Source organism: Colossoma macropomum, unplaced genomic scaffold, assembly GCF_904425465.1.
Source record: "Colossoma macropomum unplaced genomic scaffold, Colossoma_macropomum, whole genome shotgun sequence".
NCBI lineage: Eukaryota > Metazoa > Chordata > Actinopteri > Characiformes > Serrasalmidae > Colossoma > Colossoma macropomum.
This window is the reverse complement of record NW_023494799.1, coordinates 21648594-21665110: the sequence shown is the minus strand read 5'-3', so window position 1 is coordinate 21665110 and position 16517 is coordinate 21648594. Positions and strand designations below refer to the sequence as shown.

The window sequence follows — 16517 nt, the reverse complement described above, 5'->3', positions numbered from 1 at the left end:
ACAATATATCAGACACCAGGTAGTGTATTCATAACCATTTCATTTAATATCCTGCTGTGAGGGACATTTTAGAGGTGCACGTCTGGTTCCTATCACCACCACTGTGAACAATTCTGACTGTAAGGTTCTCTAGAACAAAGCATTTCACACCAAAACACATGGTGACCCCTGGTTTCCATCACCACCACTGTAAAGAAATCTAAGTCTCTGAATGACTTAGCGTACATCTCAAACACTGAATTATGCAGGAATTAAAAAAATTTGGAATTCCCCTTCAAGTCAAGTGTATTTTGGTCACAGGGTAGAACTGCAACAGTCAGTACGCATCCTTTACTTTCACGACATTCACAAAGCACTCAGAACTTGCAGTGTTACCTTTACACATACTCAGCCTTCTGGCATTTACAAGTCTGACTTGTCCCACTCCCACAGATGACCCACCGCGTGTAGTACATCTACGTCATTGTACTGGGCTCATTATCATATAATCATTACTCGTAAACCAGTTTTAGAACAGGTCTTGACATTTTATGACCTTTGGTTTGAGGTGGGCGATACAGAAATGTAATATGTAATAACACTTCAAAGAAGTTTTTATGATACACAATATGACACAATATTTATTTTATCTGTTAATCTGATAAATTGGACCAGAATCACGTTTAAAAAATACTATCAAAAATTCGAAATCCAATTAATTTTATTCAACATTTCACACACTGTGCTGCACTAAATCCAATTAAACAAGACTAATTTTGCAAATATGCAGTAGGAAGTGTTTTTAAGTACTCAGAAAAGCATACTGTGACAAATTGTTAAGTAATTTATCACAGTAACAATCATTATTGGCACATTTCACAGCTCTAGCTTTTGTAAATGAATCAATGAATTTATTTGTGTGTGCAATAATTTGTATTGTAATGCTCATGATTTTACTAAACCAACATTTTTACAGAAGGTCAATGCAGCAAGATGCTCCTACATGTTACTAAGGGCCCTGTTTCCAAAACACATACTGCGGATCAGTCTAAGACTAGGCTTAATCCATGTCATATTAGTCTAGCCACACCTAATAACTGGTATTGTGAAAGAGAGTGACAGAACTCGTAGTTAAACCTCCTTTTCACTATCATATGTTGCCATTCAGGTAAGTCAGGGTTGTATGAGCATTACTACCTGACTTCTGTTTGAAGGAGGAGTTAAAATAAGATTTACTTCCTCGTTTGGCTTGCAGTAGATCCGGAGGACAGCAGTGGATGAGTGAATAACACATTAAGGTAAGATACACAACAGATTATATCTTCCTGAGAGTGGCTTATTTGAAGGTTTGTTTATTGGAGATCACTAAAGCAGCGTTTACTACAGTGCTGCCGCAAACCGGGTGTAGTTCTGCTATATGCTAAAGAGACCACGACACGTCTACGTCTACTGCTAAATGCAGCCCAGATTAAAAACTCTTACGGCACGTAGTATATCTTATTTCTTTTATATTTTATATTTCGCTTGTCTTTGCTCAGCTGAGCTGTTTAACTGAGTAATTACTGTGATATTATGAGTAGTTCGCTGTACAGGAAGTTGTCAGACAATGTGGAGCCGATTTCTTTCCCCATCCGTTTTCCGACAAGTCACGCCTTCCTGCGCTCGGATTTGCTGGTGGTTTACACTGACAAGCAGATGGCCAATAAGACAGCACTACATCATCGCGTTCAGTTCTCAAATTTGCGTATACATAAATTTATTTTCACACACAATGTCTCTTGTAGGGCAGGGAAATATCTAATATCAAGAAAAAACAACAATAATAAAAAATACCAGAATTCATAGCCGATATAGAGAAATATGAAGATTTTATCTGTTTTCCTTAGTTTATTTTACACATTTAGTCTTAAAATAGACCAGCTGTGTCCATGCTTTAAAAGACAGCATTTGAAATAATCTCCTGTAAATTCCAGGCGGCTGTTTAATGTTCATACACTTGTTTTCAAACGATATGAGCTCCACTGCGATCTGTGGTTGCTATGGTGACGTGGATGATCTCTCAACGGACCAGTCATTTGCTTGAACTCACAAGCCAATTAGCTGCGCCAGTTAGCATTTTATGCTACATTAACTTTAGCATTGCAACTAGTTTGCTTAGAATTGATCAAATACATTGGCAGTGAGCTCTTTGATGGTGTTATCCCTTTACTATGCTAAATCACCTTCAGCATCACTAGCTAGCACCGGTTAACATTTTGCCATTATTTTCTCACTCACTGTGGTAAATTACCTTTAGCTAATTAGGGCCGGCCTGTTAATTTAGCATTTTGCCATTCAGTACTTCAGATTAGCTTCGGCCTTACTGTATTGTTTTCCCGTTCGCTACGCTAAATTGGCTTCAGTACCACTGGTAAATTGCTAGCAATGGTTAGCATTTTGTTAGTGTTTCCCCATTCCCTATGCTACATTAGCGTTAGCATCAGTGCTAGCCTTTCTAGCAGCTGTTAGCATTTTGTCATTAGTTTCCCCATTCTCTATGCTAAAGGGCCGGCCTGTTAGCGTTTGATCATTCAATACTTCAAACAAGCTTTAGCCTAACCCTAAACAGTGCGAACACTAGCCTGGGCTTTAATTTAAACTGCTGAATCTGGCGTCTTACTCGAATTTCCCGTTCCACCTTAAAATGTACTAACCATGGTAGCGTTAGCTACTAACTGCCGCCAACTTCACAATTTCCCTACTGTGAGCTTTCGCTTGGGGGCAGTATGCGGTGACCGTGTTTTGGTTTTATTAACGGAAGAAGAAGTAGGGGGGAAGTGGGCTGTAGTCTTAAAATGGCCCGTCTTCGATGATTTTGCGTTTTTATTCTCATTTTTTGTCCCTTCACCATGAACAGGACGCAGCTGAAACGGTCGAGGATTCTGAGGATGGCGATGAGCGACACCGGCACGTTAGAGGAGGAGGGCAAAGGGGAGCCCTTCGTGATCCGAGCGCTGAAAATAGCCCTGGTGGTGGCTCTCTACTGGTTCGTGTCCATCACCATGGTCTTCCTGAACAACTACCTCCTGGACAGCAAGGAGCTGGACGCCCCGCTCTTCGTCACCTTCTTCCAGTGCGTGGTCTCCGTGTGCCTGTGCTGGGTCATGAACGCATTGTCCACCTTCTGGCCGGCGTGTGTGGACTTCCCCTCCATCAAAGTGGACCTGAAGGTGTCCAGGGAGGTCCTGCCCCTCTCGGTGGTCTTCATCTCTATGATCACGTTTAATAACTTATGTCTGAAAAACGTGGGGGTCGCGTTTTACACCGTGGGCCGATCACTCAGCACTGTCTTTAACGTGTTACTGTCTTACGTGATCCTCAAGCAGACCACCTCGTTCTACGCGCTCCTGTGCTGTGGAGTCATTCTGGGTAAGTGAGAGCAGAAGTGGAGCCTAAAGGGGAATCCCACCAACTTTTCGAAATTTCTGCACAATTCAGTGTGTAAGATGTAAACACAGTCAATCAGAGTGGTTTGGTGTGAAATGGTTCAGATTTCTTTACAGTGGTGGTGATAGGAACCAGAGGTCGCCATGACTACAGCACAAATATAAACATTTTATTTACTATCCAAAACCACCAGTGTTGATGATCTGAAAAAGGTGAAAAATCTGAAATAATAAGTTCACTGGGGACTATTTTGCCTCACAGTGCCCTACATGTGTCCCTCCACTATAAACATTATAAAAACATATTTTAGTTTTAGTCCAAAATCTTCTCAAAACTCATAAAACTCTCAGACATCAGGCAGTGCATTCATAACCATTTAATGTAATAACTTTCTGTGAGGGAGTTTTTGGAGGTGGATGTCTGGTTCCTATCACCACCACTGTGACAATTCTGACTTGTAAGTTGTAAAGAGTTCCCCTTTAAAACAAGCTCCAGTAAAAGTATACACTTGAAAAAAGATCAAGGGTTTTTTATTAAAGGAAATGGTTCTGTTTAGAACCATGACTTGTACAGCTTCAGTAGCTGCTGTGATAAATGGTTTTTTGCGTGGTGAAATGGTTCCTCAGACTGATGGAGAATGTGTTGTTTATGGTTCTATGTAGCACCAAAAAGGGTTCTGCTATTGTTTTTGATGTCAAGCTTCTAACAATAGAAGACACCTCTTTGGTGCAATATACAAACATTTTCAAGAAGGTTCTATATAGAGCTCATGGTTCTAATTTGAACCATTGTCTTTACCAAAGAACCTTTAAAGAACCATGTTTGTAAAGACTGTATGGTTACTGCTAAGAATGTATATTGTTGACGTTCAGAGAGGTGTAAATAACAAAAGGAGCACGTAAGATAATACGACAGGTTCTGTCTTTGTAACTGTAGAGGGAGATACCACTGTCAACTAGGACCGGGGTGATTACAAAAAATATTAAGTATATATTGAAAATCCACAAACAAATAGAAAAAAACAGTATTTATTAAACTACTGCTCAGATACCGAGAATGAAATTAAACTTCCAAAAAGTGCAATTAGAAAGTACATGTGATGGATTCAAGTGGAACCGAGGACAAAACCCCTCTCCATACTTGGGTTGCAGTAAAAAGTAATGTCATTTGAAAATAATCCAAAAAGGCATGACCATGTTTACACAGATTTATTGGAAAATTGCTGTATTTGTAGCTCATCGATTCATTTTCATTTGATTACTGAACCCAATGAAACAGCTAGTAAACATTGCGGCTAAATATAATATATACTGTGGTCTGTGTTACTGTAGACGACAGCTGGGATAAAGCGTCCCTTTTACTCGAGACGTCATATAGACCGGTTCAGTGTATGGGTAGAAGTACAGTAAAGGTGTCCTCCAGGGATAACGTGACATTTTAATTGAGAGCACAAATACGGATACAGCCACTAAACTGCCGTGTTAGAGTGTTTGCCGTAATAGCCTGTATTCACAATGCAGTGCGAAGGTCAGCCAGTGGACGCCATGAATTGTTGAAATATACATTCAGTACAGCACCATTTTTTATGGACTGGCAATGAATCTCAAATTTCATCATGATTCAGTTCGATTCAATTATTTTGATACAGTTCAGATTTTTTAAAAATACATTGAATAGACAAAAGTAACTGGAGAGACAGTTTACACCAGGGCTGTCCAAAGTTTGGCCCCAGGGCCAATGTGGCTTGCGGATTGATTTTAATCGGCCTTCTGGTCCATACATTGAATTTGTTCCCTTCACTTGACGGTGGCTGCAGTGCTGTAAACCTACAATTAATTTACATTTAACCTGCAAATTAATTCACTGAATACCATTTAGCTGTGACTACACACACACACACACACAGTGCAGCTGACAGTGACAACTGGCTAGTTCAAGAGCCATCAAATGTTGATGTCAAGTGCCTCATATGTTGATATTCATATTGATGAATTCAATATTAAAATACATTCAGAAACCAAGCATGAACACTACAGTAAATATTCAAGAAACAAGAAGGCAAAAAAATGAACCCAGCTTTTTATCAGAGCAAATTCAATAGTTTGTACAGTAAATGTTAAATGCTGTACATGTTTGTGTTTTTCATATTTTGAATACTATATTTTAAATCATTTATGAATAATATTTTGGCAAAGAATGACCTAAACACGAGTGATTGCATTTGTTGAATATTACAATTTGTGATTATAATAGATTGCGAAACTGATCCGCATTTAATGGTGTTCAGTTGAAACTAGCGTATGTTGGGCAATAAAATATGAGGGTACACAAATGTCTGCTTGACCTATGTTGATGCATTTTTATCTTTCTACCAGCTTTTATTGACCTAAGACTGAATGATTGTCTTATATAGCTTATCTAAGCTGTTTTTCAGACCAGTATTTTGACTTGTGGCTGAAATTGCAGTTATTCTCTGTATGTTAAAGTCCAGGCCTGATCTAGCCAAGAATATCCACTTTTTCTGGCTTCGGGTGAACACCAGACAGCCACTTAGTTCTGTGTTGTCATTTATGCATCGCGTTGTGTTCGGTGGCTTCTGCTTGGTCTAACTCATCCACAGTCAGTTCACAAGCTCCGTTATGAAGCAGAAAATTCCCCACTCAAAACTTGTAGACTGTTATTAAAATTGCAGCTGTTCTTATTAAAGATGCACAGATATCACTTTTTTTCCTTCCAATACCTGATCCTTTAGTATCGTCCAATACAGAGTACTGATGCCGATACTAACTCTATCTAAGTAAATATCGCCGTCATTCACGCTGTCAGTATCAGCGACTTTCAGTGCTTTTCTGGCTTGGTGGTGGCGACGGGCTGCAAGACCCCGCTGCTGGGTGATGCAGCTGACCGATCAGCTAAGCGGCTCCGTTAGCATGTCCTTCACACCAAAAAGTGCCGTTACAGATTCTGCCGAGAGCGTTTTTACTGCTGCTTGTCTCACACCGCCTTTGTGGCGTCAGTCATAGGTATTGGTATCCCCTGCGTTTAAGTGCAGTATAGGCACCGATATCAATACAATATCAGTATCTGTGCAACACTACTTGCGAACTGAAAATTACGCTTCTTAAAATTGCAATTTTGTTATTCAAAGCGATTAATTTTTTAGCGCTCAGTTGAACTCACCTGATCCATTAGTTTCTGTCCTCAGAAGTTGTTGAGGAGCTGAATAGGTTTGTTAGATTTGGTTTGGAGAAACCTGCAAGAAGGCCTGTCTCTAGGAGCAGCACTGGCCTTATACATGTCTCTCCTGTACACTGTAGGGGTCTTTTCCCGGACAGGGATTATGCCTAGTTCTGATATACCTTTTCCTAAAATTAGACTACGACTAGCCTTAATCCCTGTCCAGGAAACCAACAAACCAAGTACTAGTGCATCAGTGTAACTCTGACGTTGTCTGACCTCTCTGTTTTCAGGTGGTTTCTGGCTTGGTGTGGATCAGGAAGGTGCAGCAGGCTCCCTCTCCTGGTCTGGAGTGTTTTTTGGTGTTCTTGCGAGTGCCTGCGTCTCCCTGAATGCCATCTACACTAAAAAGGTGATGCCAGTGGTGGACGGAAGCATCTGGAAGCTGTCCTACTACAACAACCTGAACGCCTGCTTTCTTTTCCTGCCCCTAATTGTTGTGTTCGGAGAGGTGGGACGTCTGGTCTCGTTCAGCCGCCTGGGGGACTTGAATTTCTGGGGTATGATGGTAGTGGGCGGAGTCTTTGGCTTTGCCATCGGCTATGTTACGGGCCTCCAGATAAAGTTCACCAGCCCACTAACACACAACGTGTCTGGCACGGCGAAGGCGTGTGCTCAGACTGTGATGGCGGTGGTGTATTACGCCACCAGCAAGTCCGTGCTGTGGTGGACCAGTAACATGATGGTGCTCGGGGGGTCATTCGCTTACACATGGGTCAAAGGGCTGGAGATGAAGAAAGCTCCACCTCCTCGGGACTCATCAGAAGCCGGAGAGAAGCTGTTAAAAGGGGAATCAGGAGTTTAAAGAAAAGCCTAAAACAGAGATAAAACTGGGCATGAAGGACTTTATACTGGTTTGTCAGACTGAGATGAACTTTGTTGTGGGGGAAATGCAGAAGAACACTTTTTGGAATTTAAAAGAATATTGCCTTCTTAAAAGAATAGTCCAGGTTCATGTCTTTGTTCTTTATTGTGCTGTCGATTACCACAGACAATAATTTAAATATCTTTCTCTGTACGTACAAAGGAACAAAAAACTCATTTACCTCAAACTCACTATAATAGAAGCCAATGGGCAGTTGCTGAATGCCATTTGAAGACTGTAGAATCTACAATCATTCCACTAAGAGCATTTTTACATCTTTACATTTTGCATGTTTTTACATGTTGCTTTGCTTACTAGTGAACACTAACTGAAATAATACAGCACAATTTTCTGTAATCCTACATATGTTATTACACAGAATCATACATAGAATAAAAATTTCTGTTGAGTGTTAAAATATAAGCAAGAACACTCATTCTGTGAAAGCTAGCATAAATGTTAATAGCGTTGCCATTAGCTTCCTAACTAGCTAAAGTCACCCTAGTAAACTCTTTACAGACCGTACATTGACATTCTGACATTCTAATGCACTTATTGGTCTGTAGTAGTGCTTGGTCACTTTATCCTCACTTGGAAGAATAAAGAATATACTAAATTGTTGTCAGCTTTAGCTGCAAGTGTTATTAATCACATACATACTAGTAATTAGTTAGTTAATTACCATTAATTATTTAATTAAGTACTATTAATTAATAAATAGTACAAACTTCAATTCTAAAAAAAAAAGGACAGTATGTGAAATGTTATTAAAAACAGAAAGCAGTCATTAGTCAATTTTGTTTGACCTGTATTAAATTGAAAACGGTACAAGAACGCAATATTTCATGTTTTACCTTTTGTTTGTTTGTTTGGTACCAATTTTGAGCACCTAAAAACATAAAACTGGAACATTCAGTGCTGGACTGATGTCAGATGGAAAAGGCACAGCTCCAGTTTTCTGGTGCTGAAGGTTCAGATACTTTGTACAGTAGAAAAATGGTCTAAAAGCACACAGCATTTACACAGAAAAAAGGCTTTTTTGGTATCCATATTAGTCAGTCGAGACCTGTGACCTCTGCCTGTGCCACTACGCTTATCAATGACCAATTCTTCCTTCTAGAAAAGTAGATCCAGAAGTATAGTATTATATAGATTTGCAGCTAAACTTGCAAGTTTTGCCGCTGCCCATTGGCTTCTGTTGTAGGTAAAATTTGAGTCAGTGTGTTTTCTGTTACGTGTATGTGTGAATGTATGTGTCTGCCCTGCGATGGACTGGTGACCTGTCCAGGGTGTATCCTGCCTTCCACCCAATGACTGCTGGGATAGGCTCCAGCGACCCAGAAGGTATAAGCGGCTTAGAAAATGTGTGTGTGTGTGTGTGTGTGTGTGTGTGTGTGTGTGTGTGTGTGTGTGTGTGTGAGAGAGTTTCTGTTCTTTTCTAAGTTTGGGGAAACGTTGAAATTATTGTCCATGATAATCAGCTGTATGAAACAGATGTGTCAGATAGAGATGAGGATGGAACGATGCTGCCGTTGCTTTATATTAAGGATGAAACAGGGCTACTCAATACCAATAGATGTTTTCTGTTAACTGATTAACGAGGTGTAAATTTTACTGGAAATGGTCTTTTTATTATTATTAATGGAAATATAGCTTTATATAGTTTACGTGGTTTTAGTTTATGTGGGTTTTGCACTATGTGTGTATGCGTGTTTTATTTGAACCACACATTGAAGATACAGACTTTCCTCAGTAATGTGAATCATTTTAAACATGCCTTGTTTTAAACAAACACTGTTTGATGTAACATTTTGTGGGGAGAGTAAGAACTGTGAAAATACAGCATGAGGGAACAGTGTAAACATTTCCATTTCACTCCTCTGTTCAGTTTATATCTAAACTTTGTGTGCTGTGAGACTCTGCTGACCAGTAGCCACAACTTAGTAAAGTCAGATGAAATTGCCTGAAAAAAACTTTCTTGTTAGACATAGTGGGGAAAATGGGATTGCTAATTAATAAGGGTGTAATGATTTCAGTACTGTACAGTAGAGCTGTAACAAACATTTGACAATATTCTGTAAATGCAATAATTAAAATATTTGGACACAGGAAAGCCATTCATGTGGAAACTGACATGTTTACCGCTTATTAATAATAACAGTGAGTGCGTTTACATGCACTCAATAATCCGATCATATTCGGATTTCTGCAGTTACCTGATTATTAAGTGGTCGTGTAAATAGCACACTCTGGTTTCTTAGATCAGAGTAGGGTCTAGAAATCTGATTAAGAAATACAATAAAGAGGCTGGATTTTAGCTCAGTAATCAGATTTCTCAGTGCATGGGAACTCTTACTCTGATTTCTTTCGGCGAATGTGCGAAAACAGACAGCGGTACCGGAAATGGAAGCAAAACACTTTTGGAGAGACGCTGAAACCAAATACAAGCCTGACAGAATGAAGGATTTAAATTTTCTTCATCTTCTAGAAAAAAAGCTGTGGCATGAAGTTTGAGTTTTGCATTACATTTACGTCACGTGCTCTTCTGTGAGTTTATTGGCCGGTTTCGAAGCTGAAATCTGATTACTGTCTGACTCATGTAAACCTGGAGTTTCCCCATTATCTAATTACTCAAGAGCATGAAAACATGTTGATCGGATTACTGACACAATCTGATTTTCTGCAGTTATTGGATTATTAACTGCACGTAAACGCACTCAATGTTAATAAGTAATTACAAGGTTCATTATGTTTTTCTGTTTAGTTATTAAAGTGAAACATGTCTTTGTTATTCTTATGGAATATTTGAATATTTGAGATAATATTTGTTAGAATAATTCAGAAATTATTATTATCGAATTTCCAAAATATTGCTTCTGAAAAAACTAGATTGAGAACTGACTACTTACAAAACTAGGCATCTTGTTTCAGCCTATCAGAGTACAATGGGCAGAGATGGGGTGGAGCTTAGGGTAAGGACACACCCACCCTCAAATGACTAGGCTTATTTTAAGAAGAGCTTGTAAACTGTGATTTTAGGGGGTTATTCTATTAAAGGACAGAACAGCAGATGTTCTGCTGGAGAACTTCTATTGATCTGAGCCGAACCAGCCTGTGTAAAACAGAACCAGAGCTCTGCAGAATCAAAAACACGTATCAAGAATATAAACAAATCTTGACCTCAAGATTGAAAATCATTCCAAACGTGAAAATATGTGTTAAATATGTACTAAATAAGTTCACAGAGTGTTTGGTTGAATAGGCAGCCTAACATGACCTATGAAAAGCATAAAGTGTGAAAGTTTACCGACTCCGGCTTTAGAGTTTACTCAGGAGCAGCATGAAGGATATGAGAGGTGTGTTCAGAACAGGACGTCCTGTAAATAAACGGAAGGTAAATAAAAAGGAATAAAGAGGGTATTGATGGACAGCAGCTTCAGTTATGAAACACTAGGTTTTTACTGAAGTACTTACACATGCTTGTCTTCATGACGTCTGAACCATAAGGAGATCTACGCTGTTTTTTTTATGGGAACATCTTTGAAAAAAACGCCCGATCGCGTCCAGTGCTAAACAGAAATGTTCCAAAGCCGATGTGTTTCGTACTGTGCACGTTTGTCCCCTGAATGCCACTGGATCCTCTGAATTATAAGGTCGTTTAGCAGTGATAACTTTAGAGGAGAAGCAAAAAACATACTTTACTTTTAATGTAAGTCAGTGGAACCAGACATTTTTTCAAGTCATTTTAGGCTGTTTCTTTTGTCCATTCCTCATGAAATTTACACACAATGTAAAGGATAACAGGCACTTTCAAATTATGTCAAAAACTGAAAAACTAAAAAATGGAGATGTGAGGTTTTCAGCGACATATTGTTACATACATGCTACGAGTAAGCAAACACTGCTGTGCATGTAAGTTGCGACATCTGAAAGGAAGTGGAAGGAGAATGTGATGTGAATGGTTCTATATAGCACCAGAAAATATTCTTCTATTGTTACGATGTCAAACGTGTAACCTGTAAGAATGTCTTAATCATGCAAAGGGTTCCTGAATGTTTATGGTTCTATAAAGAACCATTTTCTTTGCTAAAGAACCCTTGAAGAACCATAATTTTTAAGTGTGTACGAGTGGTGTCATTGACGTTTGTCCAGGATGTTCAGACTTCTGCACACGGTTGGGATGACAGAGCTCCTCCTGAGCTTGAATTTGAGTTTACTCGCAAGCTTCCTAGAGTGACTCAGGTCAGCAGATGTTTCAGCAAGCAGGATGCTGCTCTATAGAGGAGGAGCTTCAGTGAAGATCAGTTAGAAATGGGTCTCGTTCCAGGTCTTCAGTCTGTTGTTGTGAAGAATAACAAGCAGCGTGTGGGACTTTGCTTCATTTATATTAAGGTTACGTCTGCTTCTCCAAAGCTTCTCAGCTACACGTGGAGTCGACTGTTATTCCTCATCACTCCATCGTTTGTGTGTTTTTCTTTTTTTTGTCTTCTTTTGTACCATTAAAAGTGTTTCTCTTGTATCAGGTGTGGTGTCTCGTGTCTCCTGCAAAGATAAATGCTGGAAGATACTAAAGTATTTCGTTCACATTTTGAAAGAAGTCTCAGAAATTCAGTTTTCTGGTCAGAGCAGGGGTGCCTAAACTTTTTGTCTTGGAGGGCCAAAGTCTGACATTTGTGGTGGCCTAAAAACAAATAGAAAAATAGAAAAGTGTACAAATAAAGAAGAAGGTATGAAGTTTTTTAAAAATGTATTTTATAACATTACAATATACATATTTTTATATGATGAAATGTTTCAGAAATGCACATTTAAAAGCAAAATAAGAATTTCATAAGTTGGTTTAGAAATATGTTTGGGGTGGGGGGTGTTAGGGTAACTTTCTAGTGGGCCAAATGAAACATCATCACACTTTGGGTGACTTGGTCAGGCAATTATATATGTATAACAAATTTCATACAGAAATACCGTCGGAAGTGCTTTACATACACACTTAAAAAGATGGTTTTTAGGGGTTTTTTAGTAAGGAAAATGATTCTATATAGAACCATGAACACTCAAAGAACTCTTTGCATGATTTATGGTAGAGAATGTGCTGTATATGGTTCTATATAGCACCACAAAGGGTTCTGCTACTGTTGCAAGCTTGACATTGTAACAATAGAAGAACCCTTTTCAAAAAGGTTCTATATAGCACCATCTTTAGCACCATCAATCTGAAGAACCGTTTCATCATGCAAAGGGTTCTTGGAGTGTTCATGGTTCTGTATAGAACCAATTGTTTTACTAAAGAACCCCTGAAGAACCTTTTTTTTTTGAGTATATAAATAAGAGCAAAAATAACATCTGAATAGAATTTAAAACAATGCGCTTTAACCAGTTTTCTGCATTATTGAGTGTGTGAGATGTAAACAGAGTCATTCAGAGTGGTTTGGTGTGAAATGGTTCAGATTTCTTTGGTGGTGATACGGGTTGCCATGACTGCAACACAAATATAGCCATTTTATTTACTATCCAAAACCCCCAGTGAAACTACACGTGTCTTCTGAGTTTTATGTGGAATGTTAATGATGGGAAAATAGTAGAAAACCTGAAATTATAAGTTTTCTTTGGGGACTATTTTGCTTCACAGCACCCTGCATGTGTTGCTTTAAGACTCGTGTTCCTCAGTAAAACACTGTCAGAGTTGATTTTCACAGAGCAGCTGTGAGTTTCGCTGCTCTGAGGTGCTTTTTCGAATATCAGTTCAAAGTAAACACTGAAATCACCAGTACTGTCCAGTAAGGGGCAGCAAAGGTCTAACACAAACGTTTGAATTGCTTGAATGTGTCTTGGCTTTTAAAGTTGAATGTGTGCTTATCTAAAACGGGCAGAATGAAAACAAAGAAAATAGGTTTTTCCAAAATAATGAACAAAACATGCTGAGAAATGGGCTAATCAAAATGATGTGACATTAAGTGCTTTATCTGGTATTCCTGCTGTAAAAACAGAAAAAAAACACTTTGTATAAGTGTATGGAACGCTTTTGCAGTATTCTGTATTTTAACTGTATACAGTGGAGGTCCAAAAGTCTGAGAGCGCTTGTGAAAATGTTTCAATTGTGCATAATTTTTTTCTTTAACAAAAAGTTTTTCATTACAAATGATATTATCAGTGAAACAACTGTAGAATCTTTGAAATTTCAGTATGAATTTCAGAATTTCTTATTATTTGGTATTGTGTCCCTCTTTCGCTTTAATGACAGCATGTTCTCAAGCTGCATCAGTTTGTGTAAAAGTCTCAGATCAGCAGATCAAATCGAAAAAAGAGTTGTGTAGCAGTTTAGTTATACCCATTTCATGTAATAACTTTCTGTGAGGGAGCTTTTAGAGGTGGACGTCTGGTTCCTATCACCACCACTGTGAACAATTCTGACTTCTGACTGAAGTTTCTCTAGAACGGAGCATTTCACACCAAACCACTCTGAATGACTCTGTTTACATCTTAACTGTTTAATTATGCTGACATTTTGAAAAATCACCTGGATTCCTTGTAGGAAGGAAGGCTTTGTGGTGTTAGGGGGCGTGTGCAAATGAAGACCACAGGGCATCAAGTGCACAGGCTGGGAACGGCTGGTCCCATTAGGTTTGGTGGGTTTTAAATGAAGTGATTGTGCTCAAAAAGACTGACTCACAGGATGAGCGGGCATCTCTCATTGTCTCGTTGGAATGTCCAGTCATTTTTGTGTGCTTTTCTACCTTAAGGTATACAGAGAATCCTTCAAAATCATCAAAAAATCTCTATACAACAGTTAGCTCCACCCACACAATTTGATTGGTTGAAAAACAGTATGCTTTTTCCCCATACCTGGGGCTTTTCAATCTCAAAATGTTTTGCGCTGTTTTCCTACGGTTTCCAGGTTGAACAACATGATTTTTCAAAATATAGTGCAGTGAGCTTGAAGGTGCCTTTCTCTCGTTTGATGGGTGTTACCCAATCAGCAACGATATGTATGTAAAGCCCACCGTATTGAAAGGCAGCGCACACAATGGACTCCAAAAAATCCTCTACAAATGCAACACCTGCAGTTTGGTGTACACAACAAATGAAGATGTTAGAAGACATTTTTAAAGTTTTAAACACATATTTAAACCCATTTCATCAGGTTTTCAAAAATTCTTCGTAAAGAACTCCAAGAATGGCCTTTACAGCTGACACAATTGCAAAGCTTGTGTTACACAACAGTTTTCAGTGCACCACCACTGGCTCTGCACAGTACTATTAGTAATAGTCTATTACGAAAAGGTTTTTTCCGCTTTAGCTAAGCCAGGGGTCAGCAACACGCCGCTCTTTTACTGCCCTGTTGCAGCTCCACAGCAGAACTAGATTTTTAGGTAAAAATAAAAAATAATCCTCCTTTGCAGTAAAATAAAGCTCTGCTGAACGTTCAACACAGTTTTAACAATAAATGGTCTTAAACGCTGGAGTTAATGTATAACTGCTAATTCACCCTTTAATGCTGAAGATTAGCGCACAGACTGCTGGTCACACAGTGACACAGAAAACAGTCTTGCCTAGCTCATAGCTAACGAAATGGCAAAGAGAAATATTTAACATGAACATTGATAAGAGACGAATGGACTTGTCTGCATTTATATTCACTCCAGCTACAATTCATAAAACTGTAGCAGCTACATCTATTAGCTACAAAAATTTGTATTTAGCTACAAAAAGTAGCGCGCTACCTAGCTACTCCCCTATCCCTGTGGTAGAGTTACCCACAAAGCTATTCAACTGCTCTTAGAGCAATAGAATCATAACCTTCTTTAAGCCGTGAGGTACCTTACATAAATCTCCATTTTTACATTAAAGAAAAGGTTTTTTTTTGGTTTGTTTTTAGCACCTCTTGTTGAATATAGCATCCCATTCCTGAATTCGCTTTTCATAAAGCGCTATTTTGGTGCTGTTTATTGGCAGGTGCTGAAGCATGCATACACGGCTCATGTAATGGATCCTGAACAACAGCAGAGGTCATATAAAACAGATTAATAATACATGCTCAGGGACATATCATGGTCTCATGAGGCCCTTGGTCACAAGTGTCTTTGGTGGTCCCCTGGCCCCACGCTCTGACAATGACGCAAAAAATAACAAACAAAATTAGACATGCAACCTAAGTTTAAAGTCTATATCATGGAAAATTGGATTTCCTTATGTTTTTGCATTAAAGGAGTTTGATATTATATGTAAACACTGTTTAAATTTCAAAATGTACCGTTTACGTACGTCATAAGTGGACCTCAAGGAAAAAAATTAATTATAAGGAAAATTTTTGGATATGGATCCCTTAATAAACCGCTCATGTGTACTTTGAACAGTAGTAAAAAAAAAGTTATGTAACCCAAATTATTAATTCTCAAATAATGTCTAATAGCCTATTATTTCCTGCAGTTATATTTATGTATTTTTGGTGTCATGGGTGCTTTTAATATGTTCAATATAGTGCAAGTGTACTGGCATGTATTTAGTCATTATGTAAGTGCTATTTCTCCATCTCATTTCGCTGCTAGACGTTTAAGGGCAGGGCTGGATCGGTGCTGACCTTTGACCCCGGTCGTGACAGAAGTCCCGCAGTGGTTTGGTGAAGAAATGACCGCCTGGTCTTCTGAGGTGAAAGGTCATCTCTAAATGATCTGTTGAGTAAGTGCAATAGGCTTTAAACAGCAATGATGTTCCTCACTGTGTTTCTGTCCGGCACTTACTAGAAATTACAATGAAAATTTTCAGAAAAAAATCAAAAATACAAAAAAAGCACCATAATTTCTCTGTGTTTCACTTTGAAAATCAACAAAACATGGGATCCCCAAATTTTTACACATCATTGCTGTTGAAATGAACTTTGTATCTCCATTTTATTGTTATTATCATTTTTTTTACAGAAATTGACAATTTTAATTGATACTATAAATGTTAATAATCCAACAGCTGCAGAAAATCAGATTTTGTCAGTAATCTGATCAATGTGTTTACATGC

At 38.6% G+C, this 16517-nt stretch overlaps 1 protein-coding gene across 2 annotated transcripts; it reads left to right on the top strand.

Moving 5' to 3' along the window:
* The first annotated feature begins 1158 nt into the window (after window positions 1–1158).
* Window positions 1159–8254, top strand: slc35c1 (solute carrier family 35 member C1). Of its 2 annotated transcripts, XM_036586723.1 has the most exons (3): window positions 1159–1277; window positions 2876–3387; window positions 6876–8254. In XM_036586723.1, the coding sequence occupies exons 2-3, from the start codon at window positions 2907–2909 to the stop codon at window positions 7445–7447; spliced, it is 1053 nt and encodes a 350-aa protein (XP_036442616.1). In that variant the 5' UTR covers window positions 1159–1277; window positions 2876–2906; the 3' UTR covers window positions 7448–8254. The 2 variants fall into 2 exon arrangements, with proteins under 2 accessions (XP_036442616.1, XP_036442615.1); XM_036586722.1 differs by lacking the exon at window positions 1159–1277 and having other exon boundaries at window positions 2754–3387.
* The last annotated feature ends 8263 nt before the right edge of the window (window positions 8255–16517 follow it).